At 44.7% G+C, this 14,785-nt stretch overlaps 1 protein-coding gene across 1 annotated transcript in view; it reads left to right on the forward strand.

Annotated features, from left to right (window-relative positions):
• Positions 1 to 6,457: 6,457 nt before the first annotated feature.
• LOC139265316 (endothelin-converting enzyme-like 1) overlaps positions 6,458 to 14,785 on the forward strand; it is a 103,919-nt gene continuing 95,591 nt past the window's right edge. The window contains exons 1-2 of the mRNA XM_070882284.1: positions 6,458 to 6,482; positions 6,960 to 7,762. Of these exons, the coding sequence (XP_070738385.1) occupies positions 6,995 to 7,762 (768 nt within the window). The 5' untranslated portion in view covers positions 6,458 to 6,482; positions 6,960 to 6,994. The remainder of the gene's footprint in view (positions 6,483 to 6,959; positions 7,763 to 14,785) is intronic.

The following is a 14,785-nucleotide window of genomic DNA, read 5'->3' on the forward strand; positions in this document are numbered from 1 at the left end:
GAGCACAAGTCTTCAGCACAACAGCTGGGATGGTGAGAACCTTAGAAGGAGGCCGATATGGATCATCCACTCAGCACTTCTGGCTGAAGATGGTTGTAAACGCTTCAGCCTTGCCTTTTGCACTCGCGTGCTGGGCTCCGCGATCATTGAGGATAGGGATATTCATGGAGCCTTCTCCTCCCATTAGTTGTTTAATTGTCCACCACCATTCATGACTGGATGTGGCAAGGACTACAGGGGGTAGAAATTCACCTCTGCTGGAAACAGGTCGCACCTATCATTTTCCCTGTGTTTTCACCGCCGCAGTGGATGCGGTGACCTCTTGCGCGAAATTCAGCTCTTTGTCTTTTTTTTCAAGCGGAGCGGAAGTCGGTCATAATGGGGGTGGAAGTGGGGGCGTGCGGATTGTCCGCGTTGTGCTGATGACGCCATGACGTTGGCGCATCACCATGTAGTGACCCCTTCACTTAAAGGAGAGACCCACTGTGAGCTCTGTCCGGCTGAACCCGGGGGGCATAATTGTCGGGCCAAACTTGATAGTCGGCCGTCAAAAAAAAATAAGATGGCACATGAGGCAGTGTGTCCTCCCCTTTAATGGTGGCCGCACTGCCATTTTGCACACACTGCAAACACAGTGCACCAACAGAAAAAACTGTCGGGGGCACCGCACAGTGAATTTTGCTTGCAGGACGGGAGATTGATGATGCGTGCTTTGATGACGCACTTAGGAGGCTTTGGCAGCAGCAGGGCGGAAGTGAGGACCGCCAGAAAAACCACCAAGGAAAATTTCACGAGTGGCGGCCATTCGACACCACTTTCCGGCAATAACAGGCCTTATCAGGAGACTGAATTTCGACCCGAGAGCTTTAATCTGATTCGTTTGTTGTGGGATCGCTTAGCCCTGTCTATAACATGCTGCTTCCGCTGTTTAGCATGCACATAGTCCTGTGTTGCAGCTTCGCACCTCATTTTTAGGTACGCCTGGTTACATTCTGTGCCCTTGCTACTCTCAGTGCTTCTTCCAAGTGCTGTTCAACATGGAGGTTTCTTTACCCATGCTTGACTTGAAGCCATGAGACTTCATGGCGATCCGAAGTCAATATTGAGGACTCCCTAGGCCACTCCCTCCCGATTGTATACCACTGTGCCGCCACCGCTGGTGGGTCTGTCCTGCCAGTGGGAAAGGACATATCCAGGGATGGTAATGGAGGAGTCTGGGACATTGGCTGAAAGGTATGATTCTGTCAGTATGACTATGTCAGGCTGTTGCTTGACTATTCTCCAAATTTTGACACATCTTGGTGAGAAGGACTTTGCATGGTCAACTGGGTTGGGTGTGCCATTGTCATGTTCGTAGCTGAGTTCGATGCCAGGTGGTCCTTCCGGTTTTATTCATATTATTGTTTTTTATAGCAGTTGTGTACAACTAAGTGGCTTGCTAGGCCATTTCAGAGGGCAGTTGAGAGTCAACCACAATGCTGGTCTGGAGTCACATATAGGCCAGACCGGGTAAGGACGGCAGATTTCCTTCCCTAAAGGGCATTAGTGAGCCAGATGGGTTTTTAATGGCAATCTGGTAGTTTCATGGTCACCATTACTGACACCCTGTACTAGCTTTTTATTCCAGATTTATTTAATTAACAGAATTTAAATTCCCCAGCTGCCATGGTGGGATTTGAACTCACGTCTCTGGATCGTTCATCCAGTCCTCTGGATTATTAGTCCAGTGATGTTACCACTATGCTTCCATTCCCTGAGGTTTTCCTCACCCCTGAGGTTGGCTAGCCAATTATAGTCATTGCTGGCCAATCTTATGGATAAATGTAAATGGTGATGTCACCATTGGTAGGAGAATGATGAGACTTAATTTAGGACACTTCCTGATGAGTGATGGGTTAAATGTTTACAGTTATCTCTTTGGTAAGCAGCCTACAAGTTTACATACCCAGGCCCGCATGTCCATTCAGAAGCCTGGAATAAACTATGTTTTGTATTTGTTAATATTGTGGGAGATTGCTGTCTTTGTTTTATTATTTAAAAGGGCTGCTTCCTGATTATATTTCGGTTCCACGCACCTGATCTTCAGCCAGCCGATATGTGGGGTAACCAGCAAGTTCATGGAGTTGTTTGTGTGTCTGCTCCTATGCTTGGCTAAAACTGCCACCCATAGGTCCAAGATGCCTAGGACACACGGGGAGCCCTACTCTGACTGCTTGCCTCTCTTCCGCACACCCAGATAAACCTGGAGAGAGACCACGCAGTGTCCACCAGTGTGCTTGAGCTTTCCGTGACCAGTGTCCACCAGTCTGCTTGAGGCTCTCCATGACCAGTGTCCACCAATGTGCTTGAGCTTTCTGTGACCAGTGTCTACCAATGTGCTTGAGCTTTCTGTGACCAGTGTCCACCAGTGTGCTTGAGGCCTTCCGTGACCAGTGGACACCATAAGATGTGGATGGCATCACTGACCTTGAAATTGTGACTTGGTTTTATTTTGCTCGATGATCTACATTGGCTCCCGGTTAAACAACGCCTCAATTTCAAAATTCTCATCCTTGTTTACAAATTTCTCCATGGCCTCGCCCCTCCCTATCTCTGTAATCTCCTTCAGCCTCACAACTGAGATATCTGCTCTCCTCAAATTCTGCCCTCTGGAGCATCCCTGATTATAACTGCTCAACCATTGGTGGTCGTGCCTTCAGCTGTCTGGGCCCTAAGCTCTGGAACTCCCTCCCTAAATCTCTCCGTCTCTCTACCTCTCTTTCCTCCTTTAAGACACTCCTTAAAACCTACCTCTTCTGCCATAATTTCTTCTTGTGTAGCTCGGTGTCAAATGTATTTATTACTTGTCTTATAATACTCCTGTGAAGTGCCTTGGGACATTTTACTATGTTAAAGATGCTATATAAATACAAGTTGTTGTTCGTCTTTCAATTTAATTGGATTATTTGGAAGTGTTTTATTAGTGGTGTGGTTTCAATTGTGGTGCCAATTACCCAGTTGCAGTGGGTTATCTAGTGCCATCTTTTTTGGTCCAATTAAAATAGTCCAACAAGGTGATATATTCCCATTTTCTGCTCTCTGGGCTCGTCTCAACCAACACAACTTTTCCAAACATCTAGCCAGGCAATGCTTGCTGAGTGCAGACCAATTGCTGTCAGTAGGACAAAAGATTGCGATTGAATGTTTTTTCTCCCGCCTCTTCTTGAATTAGCAAATGAAGGGTCGTGATAGAGGGTGTTTGTCAAGACAGCTCCACCACTTACCCCTCAACACTCTGAAAATTAAAATACTCTACCTGGTCTATTGGAATAGATTTTATACAACTGAACACATAGCTACATACCACACTTAAACTATTGTAACTGGCAAAGCATTGGCTAGGTTCATCATTCTAACCACTTAACAAGGCTTGGTTATGTAGTAAACAGTTGATCCAACAAAAGATTTTCCTATATTGTCATCATTTTTTCTGTCTTTAAGCAATCTAGCATTTCCCTACTTAAATGTATAGAGCCACTTAGTGAAATTGTTTATTTTCTTCAGTTGAAGTGTGTGTGTGATGTATTCCAAATGTAATACAATCCATGTAAACGTATTGGCCGACATGAACCATTAAATTTAATGCTTATTAATATAATGGATAAAATGTATTCCAACTAATAGAGCGCTGGCAGTCGACTGCTCTATTACAATACCCAAGGGTATTTTGTTCCTTTGCCTGGGGTCAGTTTCTGACCTCTCTCTGCTCAGTAAATGCAATTGTCTCTCACGGGATCCATTCATAAGAAGACCCCACACCACAGAGAAGAAAATAAAACTAAATTAGCGCTGGCTTTATCTTCCCCCAGGCAGTTAGTTCCCTGTTCTGATCCGAGTGCCTGCTCCTGTTCCGACTATACCTTTATCAGTGTTGTCCGTCAGTTTGGTTTATCCCCCACATTTGGGATGGACTGTGGGCACTCTCCCTAAAGCGGGAGCACCCGATCTAGCACAACTCGGCTTCTCGCTGCAGAAGACCTTCCCAACCTAGAACGGGCCGGGAGACCCACATTAACCCGTGCGATATAAATCGGAGCCCAGGTCCCCATTTCACAGAGCCATGGCCGGCTTCCCTAATTCTCAACTCCATTAATATTTTAACTGCAGAGAAAATATTTCGTTCTGAATAAAGAAACTGCTTTGCACTTTCCACCTGGAAAATGGTCATGTCTTGTAATAGATGTATATGCTTTTATATGAGTTATACTGGCACTTTTTTTTATTTGCTATACTTTTAAAATTTAAGTTGGTCATTTTAACAAATGTCCTCGACTGGAAGAAGCGATGTCATTTAGTTTAAAATATCGCTTGGGATATTTTATGCTGTCAGCCAAACTGCTGCCGAAATATGGTTTTATTGGATCAAGAATGATATCACCGTGCTTCCAGGAGTAAATCAAAACCCGCCTTTTCATCCGTTTAAACATCTGTCCAACTGTCTACATGTCTTCTCCGCCCAGTTGTCTATGTGTCTCGGTATTTTGAAATGTATCCTTATCTCTATCTCGTTGGCGATCTATTATCTCCACATTACCGGTCCGTGGCTGGGTGCTTCAGATTGTACGCGTGGCTTTATTTGGGGGTTGAATTGGCGGGAACCAAAGAGCGGATTGTGTAGTTAGTTTTGAAGCCGGAATCTCTGGTTCAGGCCTCCAGTTACTGTGCTGGGAGGAGTTGTACTGGTGAGATTTCCTCAGCCCCTCCGCTCAGACGCTGACAATTATTTCCTTTGATCTGTGATTGCATTGAACAGCTTGAAATGCATTTGTCACACTTTAAAACAACTTTGTTTTCTTCCTCGTTTCATAGCTGCGTAGCTTTAATATTGTGATAATAATTTATGGAAAGATTTTCAAGAAAAGCACTACTTGCCACCAAATGAAAAATGTTCAGCCCCGACATCTGCAGTCATTTGCAATTCAAATTATGTTGCAGGGCAATTGAGTTTGATTCAATTAGAGTTAGTAAATAATAATTTTGAAAGTAAAAGCCTTTTGCCATTAAAGCGATTTGAACTAAGCACAAGGCCATTTGTCTCTGTAATCCTCTAACAATCCCGCAGCACTTTAGAGAGGCTGAGCGACCACCCTTTGAGTGAGCAGAAATCCTCCCCCATTACTGCCACAGTATTTCAAATACAGAACTCAAATTCTAGAAGTATACACTGCGGATAAAAAAAAAGTGTTCATTATTGGAGCGGAGAATTGATTTTGCCACCTGCTGTTGGCTCTTTGAAAACATTTGGTTATGTAATACTCTAAATGAAATGGCAAAGTCCTGGGGCAGAGTTAACACATGATTTTTGGCTTTGGTCTGAAGAGGTGCGTTTTCTCATTGGATGAACACTGCAGCACCTGAACTCCATAAACAGGTGTGGAAACTATAATTATTTCCTTGATTATCAAATCGCAATGTGGGGCATTATTGCAAAAAACATTCGCAACTCTTTACTGTGCATCATGTCGGTGCCAGCTCTGTGGTCGATCTTCGTTTTGAGATCGAATCGGTGATCACAGAACTTCCGCACGAACAAGCTCGGGGTTGTTCTAACCTATTACTGAACGAACAGCCATTATATCTCCGTGACTACAAGCATTTCTCAAGAGACCCATACAAATCCTCCACGATAAGAGGAGGTGCAGTTTGTCCACTGTTCTGACTGCAGGAGTTGGTGGCCCGCAAGAAATGACGTCAGTGTCAGTTACAGCCTTGTTTCAGGAAGGATCCCAAATGTAAGAAGTTTGTGGGAAGCCTTGGAGCAAACGTCCATGTCTCCAGAATCAGGAAAAAGTTGTAAACCATGTTTGTTGTATATTGTAAATTAGCCACTGACGTCTTTCGCTCTCATCTAGGCTTAAACCAAAGCATATTTCCACCTGCACCACTTTCCTAGATGTAACCAGTTTTAATGGCAGTTAATGGTAACCCGTCCGCTTGGATCACTGATGATGGTATCTCTTGAATCAAGAAAGAGTCAATTAACCAGAAAACAATTAGAGCTACTATAATCATGGGTTTTATGAATAATGCATGCCATTTTCATAATTACAGCTACAGATTGCTTCTCAACTAAATGTCTCCAAAACAATGGGTAGCTTGAAGCAGTAAAGTTTTCAATTATATATTTATTACATTGTAAATATGTATAATTTGCTATGCGGTGTTCCAGAAGTAGCTATCAGCAACACGCGCTGTTTATAAATAGCTTCGTGTTGATATTTACGGTAGTATTACTGGAAATAAGTGCGTATTATTTTCTGGCAGCGAGGGTGGCCACGTCCATTATAAGCACACAATGTGCAATTCGAGGAGCTGCCCCCCCCCCCCCCCCCCCCCCCCGCCAAGCATTACTCGCTGACGCGCAGTATCCAACTTGGGTCAATCTGAAGAATCGCCCGACTGAGTATCTCAGTGCCCAGGTCTAACGTGGATGAAAACAAATGGTAAGTTTTTTTTTTAATATACTGCTTATACTTTAATCAAACAGTTAATCAATTCTTTTAAATGTTATCAGTTTTTTCTCCTTGTTAAGTTTTACTCTTGTATTTAAGGAGGCGTTAGGTTCAAGTTTATAGTAAAATGAACCAACAACAAGGATAAACACTGCAAAACAACCGAATATTGCCCAGCACTTCAGACCTGTGCAATGCAGTCTCGTGTTGTGCATGTGCGATGGTGTTGGCTTGTTCTGGTGCACAGTCCGGAGAAGTGTGCTGGTGGTTACAATCACCGGGAAAGTGGAGGCTATCAATCACTGCTATCAGCACTAATAGTGCACCTACTGCCCGCTTCCTTCACACACTACCTGACTTTAAGCGGCTCTTCCTTCAGCTTGGCGGATCCACGGTGCGGGTGTCTGAGTGTGTTTTTAAAGTGAGGTAGGGTTCGAACAATTCAGTTCTTCTCTATTTCCCGACTAGGTCGAGTGCGGTGTTGATGTAGTGTCCGAGGAACTATGGAGAAGACCTATTCTTTGACAGCTCATTACGACGAGTTTCAAGAAGTTAAGTACGTGAATAAATTTAGCTCGGGGACTCTGCACAATGGTTTAAACCTTCACCTGAGCTCTCGCAAGCACGAGAGGAATGGCAAAAGCAGAAAACGAGAGTTGAGATGGAGCAAGAGGGAGATTTGTCTGCTCTCCGGCTTGGTGTTCGCCACCGGGCTTTGCATCATTCTGGCGAGCATGCTTGTCCTGAAGTATTTAGCATCAGAGCAGAAAAGCCACTGCCGGGAGGACTGCAGCCGCAAGAAAACCTTTATCAAGGCGGCCAGGCTGATTGCGAACAACATCGACCCCACTATAGATCCGTGCAAAGATTTTTACACCTTCTCATGCGGGGGCTGGCTGAGAAGGCACGGCATCCCCGAGGACAAACTCAGTTATGGGACCGTCACTACCATCGCCGAGCACAACGAAGCCAAATTGCAACGGCTCCTGATGCAACCGGTGAAGAGGTACTACAGGAGGTCCGCCGAGAGGAAAGTCAAGCAGTTCTACAAATCGTGCATCAATGTTCAAGAGATCGATCGGCTGGGAGCGAAACCCATGTTGGACATTATTGAAGACTGCGGCGGCTGGGACATCATTGGCACCTGGAAGAGGGCAGCGTGGAGTTTTGGTGAACTTTTGTATAAAACGCAAGGCGTATACAGCACAGCCGCCTTCTTCTCCTTGAATGTGAACGTAGACGATAAAAATTCTTCACGGAATGTGATCAGAGTAAGTCTGGTGAAATATGTGTTCGCAGAATAGAAAACACGCGTATTCTGGACTAGTTCGCGCAATTGGTCCCGGTCCCGCCCTTTATAGGTCAATGACTAGAAATGTGTAAAATGTAATTAACTGCATACATTCACATTCATACTGCTTCGTGAATCATGGTTTAATCATTGACAGCCAACAGTGATGATGATGATAGGCTTAGTAAGTGCACACATAGGTTCCATGGTATCTTGATAGTGCGATTATTGACCAAATCTTTTATTGGGCGAACGGGCCATCAGTGCAGAGAGTGGGGGTGAATCTGGCTCAACAAGCGATGCCAAAAAAGGAAAGAAAACAAAAGCTGTTCTCGAGAACAGACCTGTTCCAATGAGCTGAGCATCATTGGCTTTTGATTCCTGTCTAGGAACAAAGGCATGTCCAGCCACTGAATTCTAAACTCCGATCTAAATTGCTTCACCTATTCGACCGCTTACGCAAGGTTAAATTAACCTTTATCTCACAATTTAGAATCTGAATCTGTGAGGAAGTTGTTATTAGAGACAAAGTGACTGAGCACTTGGACAGAACTGATCAGAAAGTCAGCATGGATTTGTGTAAGGTAAGTCGTGTCTAACAACCTCGATGAATTTTTTGAGAAAGTAACTAAAATCGTAGATAAGGGACCGACTATGGATGTTAGTTATTTAGACTTCCAGAAGGCATTAAATAAAGTTGCACACAAGAGACTGTTCTAAAAAATGAGAACGCATGGAATTGGAGGCAGCCTGTTGACCTGGCGAGGGAATTAGTTAGGGGATAGGAGTCAGAGAGTCCAGATAATGGGTATGTATTCAAATTTGACTAGCGGGGTTCCCCCAAGAATCTGTACCAGAGTCTTAACTTTTCACTATCTTTATAAATGATTTGGACAAAGGGATTGAGAGCCATATATCCAAGTTTACTGACGACACTGTTAGTTGGCACATCCTGATAAAGTGCAACATCCCCACTGACACCTGGGAGTCCCTGGCTAAAGATCGCCCTAAGTGGAGGAAGTGCATCCGGGAGAGCACCTCGAGTCTCGTCGCCGAGAGCATGCAGAAATCAAGCGCAGGCAACGGAAAGAGCGTGCGGCAAACCTGTCCCACCCACCCTTACCCTCAACGACTATCTGTCCCACCTGTGACAGGAACTGTGGTTCTCGTATTGGACTGTTCAGCCACCTAAGGACTCATTTTAAGAGTGGAAGCAAGTCTTCCTCGATTCTGAGGGACTGCCTATGATGATGATAGGTGGCACAGTAAATAGTGTGGAAGGGAGCAGAGAGTTGCAAAGAGACATTAATAGATTAAGTGAGTGGGCAAAACTGTAGCAGATGGAGTTTAATGTGGGGAAGTGTGAGGTCATCCATTTTGGGTGCAAGAAAGATAGATTAGACGATCGTCTAGATTAGAGTATCTTCTAAATGGTGAGAAGCGAGGAAATGTGGAGGAATAGGAAGATTTAGGGGTCCATCATGTACAGATATCACTAAAAGCTAGTGGACAGATATAAAAAATAAATAAAAAGATGAATAAAATGGTGGGTTTTATCTCATGGGGGCTGGAATACAAAAAAGTAGAAGTTGGTATGCAGGTACAGCAGGCGGTGAAGAAGGCAAATGGTATGTTGGCCTTCATAGCTAGGGGATTTGAGTATAGGAGCAGGGAGGTCTTACTGCAGTTGTACAGGGCCTTAGTGAGGCCTCACCTGGAATATTGTGTTCAGTTTTGGTCTCCTAATCTGAGGAAGGACATTTTTGCTATTGAAGGAGTGCAACGAAGGTTCACCAGACTGATTCCCGGGATGGCAGGACTGACATATGAGGAGAGACTGGATCGACTGAGCCTATATTCACTGGAGTTTAGAAGGATGAGAGAGGATCTCATCGAAACATATAAAATTCCAATGGGACTGGACAGGTTAGATGCAGGAAGAATATTCCTGATGGGGAAGTCCAGAACCAGGGGACACAGTCTAAGGATAAGGGGTAAGCCATTTAGGACTGAGATGAGGAGAAACTTCTTCACTCAGAGAGTTGTTAACCTGTGGAATTCCCTACCGCAGAGAGTTGTTGATGCCAGTTCATTGGATATATTCAAGAGGGAGTTAGATATGGCCCTTACGGCTAAGTGGCTCAAGGGGTATGGAGAGAAAGCAGGAAAGGGGTACTGAGGTGAATGATCAGCCATGATCTTATTGAATGGTGGTGCAGGCCCGAAAGTCCGAATGGCCTACTCCTGCACCTATTTTCTATGTTTCTATGTTATGTTACAGTTATATAAAGCTTCGGTTGGACCCCCCATCTGGAATATTCTCAGACGCACTTCAGTATTTTGCTTTTAGAATATTGTGTTCTATTTTAGGCACCGTACCTCAAGAAGGATATATTGACCTTGCAGGGATTCAGTGCAGATTTACCACAATGCTAAAAGAGTTAAATTCTGAAGACCGGTTGCAAGACTACGCTTTTATAGAAGATTAAGGGGTGATCTAATTGAGGTGTTTAAGATGATTAGAGGATTTGATGGGGTAGATAGAAACTATTTTCTCTGGTAGGGGAGTCCAGAACAAGGAGGCATAGCCTTGAGATCAGAGCTAGGCAATTCAGGGATCATGTTAGGAAGCACTTCGTCACTCAAAGGGTAGTGAAAATCTGGAACTCTCTTTCCGTAAAATGCTGTTGAGGCTAGATCATTTGAAAATGTTAAAACTGAGATTGATCGTTTTTTTGTTAGGAAAGGGTATTAAGGGTTACCGAACCAAGGCGGGTAAATAGAGTTAAGATACAGATTAGCCATGATCTAATTGAATGTGGGAACAGACTCCAGGGGCGACTCCTGTTCCTATGTTCCTAACTACAATGTCAATCCTCTTTTATCTCAAAATTACTAACATTGATATCATTTTGTGCAGGTGGTGGTGGGGGGGAGTGGGGGGGCGTCAAACAGCTTTTTAATCATATGAGGATCTTACAGAGCAGCTTTTGATTATAGCCTTTTATCATGCGAGGGATTCATAACATAGGAGGAGACCAGCCTTCAATGGATCATTACGTCTGAGAAGTGACTGCTCCCATTCCCAGTCAGAATAACCTGTGTAACATAGCACAATCATTTCACAAGGGTAGAATGTCATTTTGAATTGGCATGGAGTAACAGTGCAGCAAATCATAATTCAGCAACAGAATAAATATAGATCTTTGTCCAACAAGTGCATCGTAAAAAGGAAAATAAAATCAGCTACTTATATGCTGTCTCGTTCCTATTATTTTTAGCTGGGGTAAACCACACGTTGGATGTTGGGTGATCCTTTCAGGCCTTCAGAACATCAAATATTTGTTGGCATACTTTGCTGTGAATTAAATTGTTCAGCATTTGTTGAATAGCTATTGTGTCACATATATAAAATTATTGTTTTAACGTATTAGCAAGAATTTCTACATATCCATCAATTGTAGGAGAAATAAGTATCTTCTTCAATTGTGTACACATCTAGGACCGTTGGCCTGGCCCATATTTGACTCGGTTTCCACCTGTGGCAGATCCTTGTTTCTTTATACCAGAAAGCAACCAACTCTTCCAGTTGCAAATTCTGTGGCAGTAACAGTTTTTCACTGGATCACAGCAACAAGTCTGTCCTGCCCCAAGACCTGTTTAATAAGCTTTCCTTAAATGTCTTGGTATTGTAGAGAAACAATCCTCTTTATGATCCATTCTACTATGATCCAGATTCCACTCACCTTGAGCTCGATTTTCCCAAGTGATTTGCGCCGTTTTTTTTGGCGTGCGCCGTTTTCTTTGGCCTAAATTTAAAAAATCAAAGTCTCCCCAATCTTTGTGCACCAGCGTAACTCAGTTACAATTTTTGTAGCTTTTTTTTTGCATCATGTGTAACCTGATGTCTGTGCCAGTTTTTCATAATTATGCAAGTTTGGCCAATTTCAATTTCTCCTAGGATGGCGTCAATGAACACTCTTGAAAAACCTTCTGGGCACTTAAGGAAAACCAGCGCACATTAAAAAATTGGTGCAGAACAACATAATTGTTTTTAGGAGAAGTTTTGGGGGGAGTCAAGAACACATAAATTTGCATAATCAGGCTTAAATTTTTTAAACTTAAAACGCAGAAAATAGAAGTTTAATGGAATTCTTTGTTTTGATTTTTTAAAAACTGACACGCCACCATCGAACATCTCCAAACCGGGCTTGAGGTCGGAGTGTCGGCCGGCAGAATCGGTCTCTCGGCCGGACAAAGGCGCTCTGGGCTCGGCTTGAAAAGAAGCCCGGGTGGGATGTGGGTGCTGTGGAAGGTGAACAGAAGGCATGAGAAGCCTTGCACTATGCATCAAATGAAGTCTGGTGGGGAGGGGGGGGTGGTGGGGCTGTGGAAGACAAATGGAAGGCATGAGAAGCTTTACACTATGCATCAAATGAAGCCCGTGGGTGGTGGGGGGTGGGTTTCGATCATTGCACCTGCTCAGACCTGGGTGTGGTCCATACTCGAGTGTCGACCTTGGGGAGAGAGAACAAAGAACCTTGTCCTGCCAGCCATTTTGAGCTTCTTGCAAAGGTACAATTTAATCATTGGGGCAATACTGACAATGCCATACCTTGTGCAAGCCTTCTGCATGATGGTGTTGCGGAGGAGACAATTGATTCAACATCATTGCATGAAGAATCTCAGAGCACGTAAGGTGATGGGCAGGAGGCCTTACCCACGTCGGGTATATTGAGACAGGCGTTCGTACCAGCACCTGTGATGCAGACTGTGTCAGAAGGCTGCGTTTCCGCAAAGAAGTAACAGATCTGTGAGTTAGTAAAAGCAGACTTGCAACCTAGAAGCGTCAGGAGGACTGCTTTGTCAGTTGAAGTGAAGGTTACAGCTGCACTTTCATTCTATGCATCTGGATCGTTCCAGGTCACAACTGGAGATGTGTGCTCCATTTCTCAACATGCAACACACATCTACATTCAGCAGGTGACTGCTGCACTATATACCGAGAGGAATGACTACATAAAGTTCCCCATGACTGCCCAGGCAATGCGTGAAAGGGCTGTCAGCTTCTCCAGGATTACTGGCTTCCCAAAGGTACACTGCTGCGTTGATTCTACCCACATCGCCTTGCGAGCACCTTTGGAGGATTCCAAGATGTACAGGAACAGAAAAGGCTTGCACTCCGTGAATGTGCAGCTCGTGTGTGACGACATGCATCGCATCATGTCAGTTGATGCAAGGTACCCTGGGAGCACCCATGATGTGTTCATCCTACGTTAGAGCGCTATATCTGCCATGTTTCAGCAGCAGCCAGAAGGGCAGAGCTGGCTTCTGGGAGACAAAGAGTATGGCTTCGCCACCTGGCTCATGACGTCCCTACATGTTACCCGGACGGAAGCTGACCGGGAATACAACATGTCGCACATTGCGACGCGCTGCATAATAGAGGACCATTGGCATCTTGCAGCAGTATTTATGATGCCTGGACCATTCCGGAGGCTACCTGCAATACTCCCCTGAAATTGTTGATCAGTTCACTGTTGTGTGCTGCATGCTGCATAACTTAGCCATCAAGAGACAGCAGCAGCTGGTTGTAGAGGAGCCACCTGAGGTGAGATTGGCTGATGATGATGAGGAAGATGCAGATGACGAGGAGGAGGACGAGGACGAGGAAGCCATGCAACTACCTGAACCAGGACCACGACGGCGGAGGAGGGCGGGCCGTCGTGCCCCTTTAACGATTGCCCAAGCCTTGCGCCAGCAGCTCATCCATGAACGCTTTGCTGTCTAAAGGCTGAGTGCCACCTATTCCACATGGACCATGTTTACTGTTTGGACCTGTTTCGTAATGTGTTGTTTTAATGGAACAGATAATGGAAATGATTCTTGTTTACTTCAAAAAGTTGTATTAATAATGGAACAAATAATGTAAATGATTATTATAATTTAAATATATATTTTCAAAAGTTTAACAAACATTTGTTTGTACTTAACGTAACTTTAATAAAAATATTCTTGTATCAAACTTTAAAGTTTTCATTTAAGATCACTTACAAACTTTTAAACTTGTAAATTACATAACTTACAAAAAACTTTTAATTTGAGACCAGTTACAATAGTAACAACAACAGCAGCAAAGAAAGGCTGTACCCATCTCTCCTCCACCTTATTCTAAAACTGCCCGCTGCGCTTGGTCTTGGTGACTCGACCCCTGCCTGCAGGCGGTGGCCCAGTGCTTCTTGAGTTGGTACCAAGCTCATTCTTTCAGACATCTCGGGTAATGCGCACTTATTGATGGGGTGGGGTGGGGGGGGAGGTGCGGGGGATGTTGGCAGGCGGCAATGTGGAGGGCCCAGCTTGGGCCTCTTCAGACTCTGGTCTGGGGATTGGAGTGGGAGTGGCAGTTGATTATGTCAATGGGTGCGGGGTCTGGGCGTGTTCCCTTATTGCAGCGGCTAACTCCGACATTCCCTCCCTCGTGCCCTGACAGTGTGTCACCTACCTGCAACATTCCCTCCCTTTGTTTGAAACATTGTTTCAACTGACTGAGACATTTCCCTCCCTCATGTTCCCAGACAGTGTTCCCATTTCTTGAGAGTGCTGTTACTTCTCCCAACAATCCCAATACCTCATCACCCACCCCACTGATGGTGTCCAGGAGTGATCGGGTAAGGTCAATGCTCTCCGCACTCATTGCCATCATGTGAACCACATCTATTAGATCCTGCACCTCAGGAGAGCGCGCTCAAGCTCTCCTTCCCCTCACCCTGGGTGTGCCTCGCTGCACCCCATTGGAATTCTCAGCCTCGGACGGTGGGAAACCATAGAATGTTCCACCAACACTCATACCACTCCGGGAAGGGGCTGGCACCTCAATGGGCAGCACTTGCACCACCTCCAGAGTGAGTACAACAGTGCGGACTTCATCTATCACCTCCCCCTCCCATGCTCTTGGTCTGGAAGATGGGATTGGAAGATGTTCTACTCTTCAGGCTCGATGGCT

The sequence above is a fragment of the Pristiophorus japonicus genome, chromosome 6 (genome assembly GCF_044704955.1).
Source record: "Pristiophorus japonicus isolate sPriJap1 chromosome 6, sPriJap1.hap1, whole genome shotgun sequence".
In the NCBI taxonomy this organism is placed as follows: Eukaryota; Metazoa; Chordata; class Chondrichthyes; family Pristiophoridae; genus Pristiophorus; species Pristiophorus japonicus.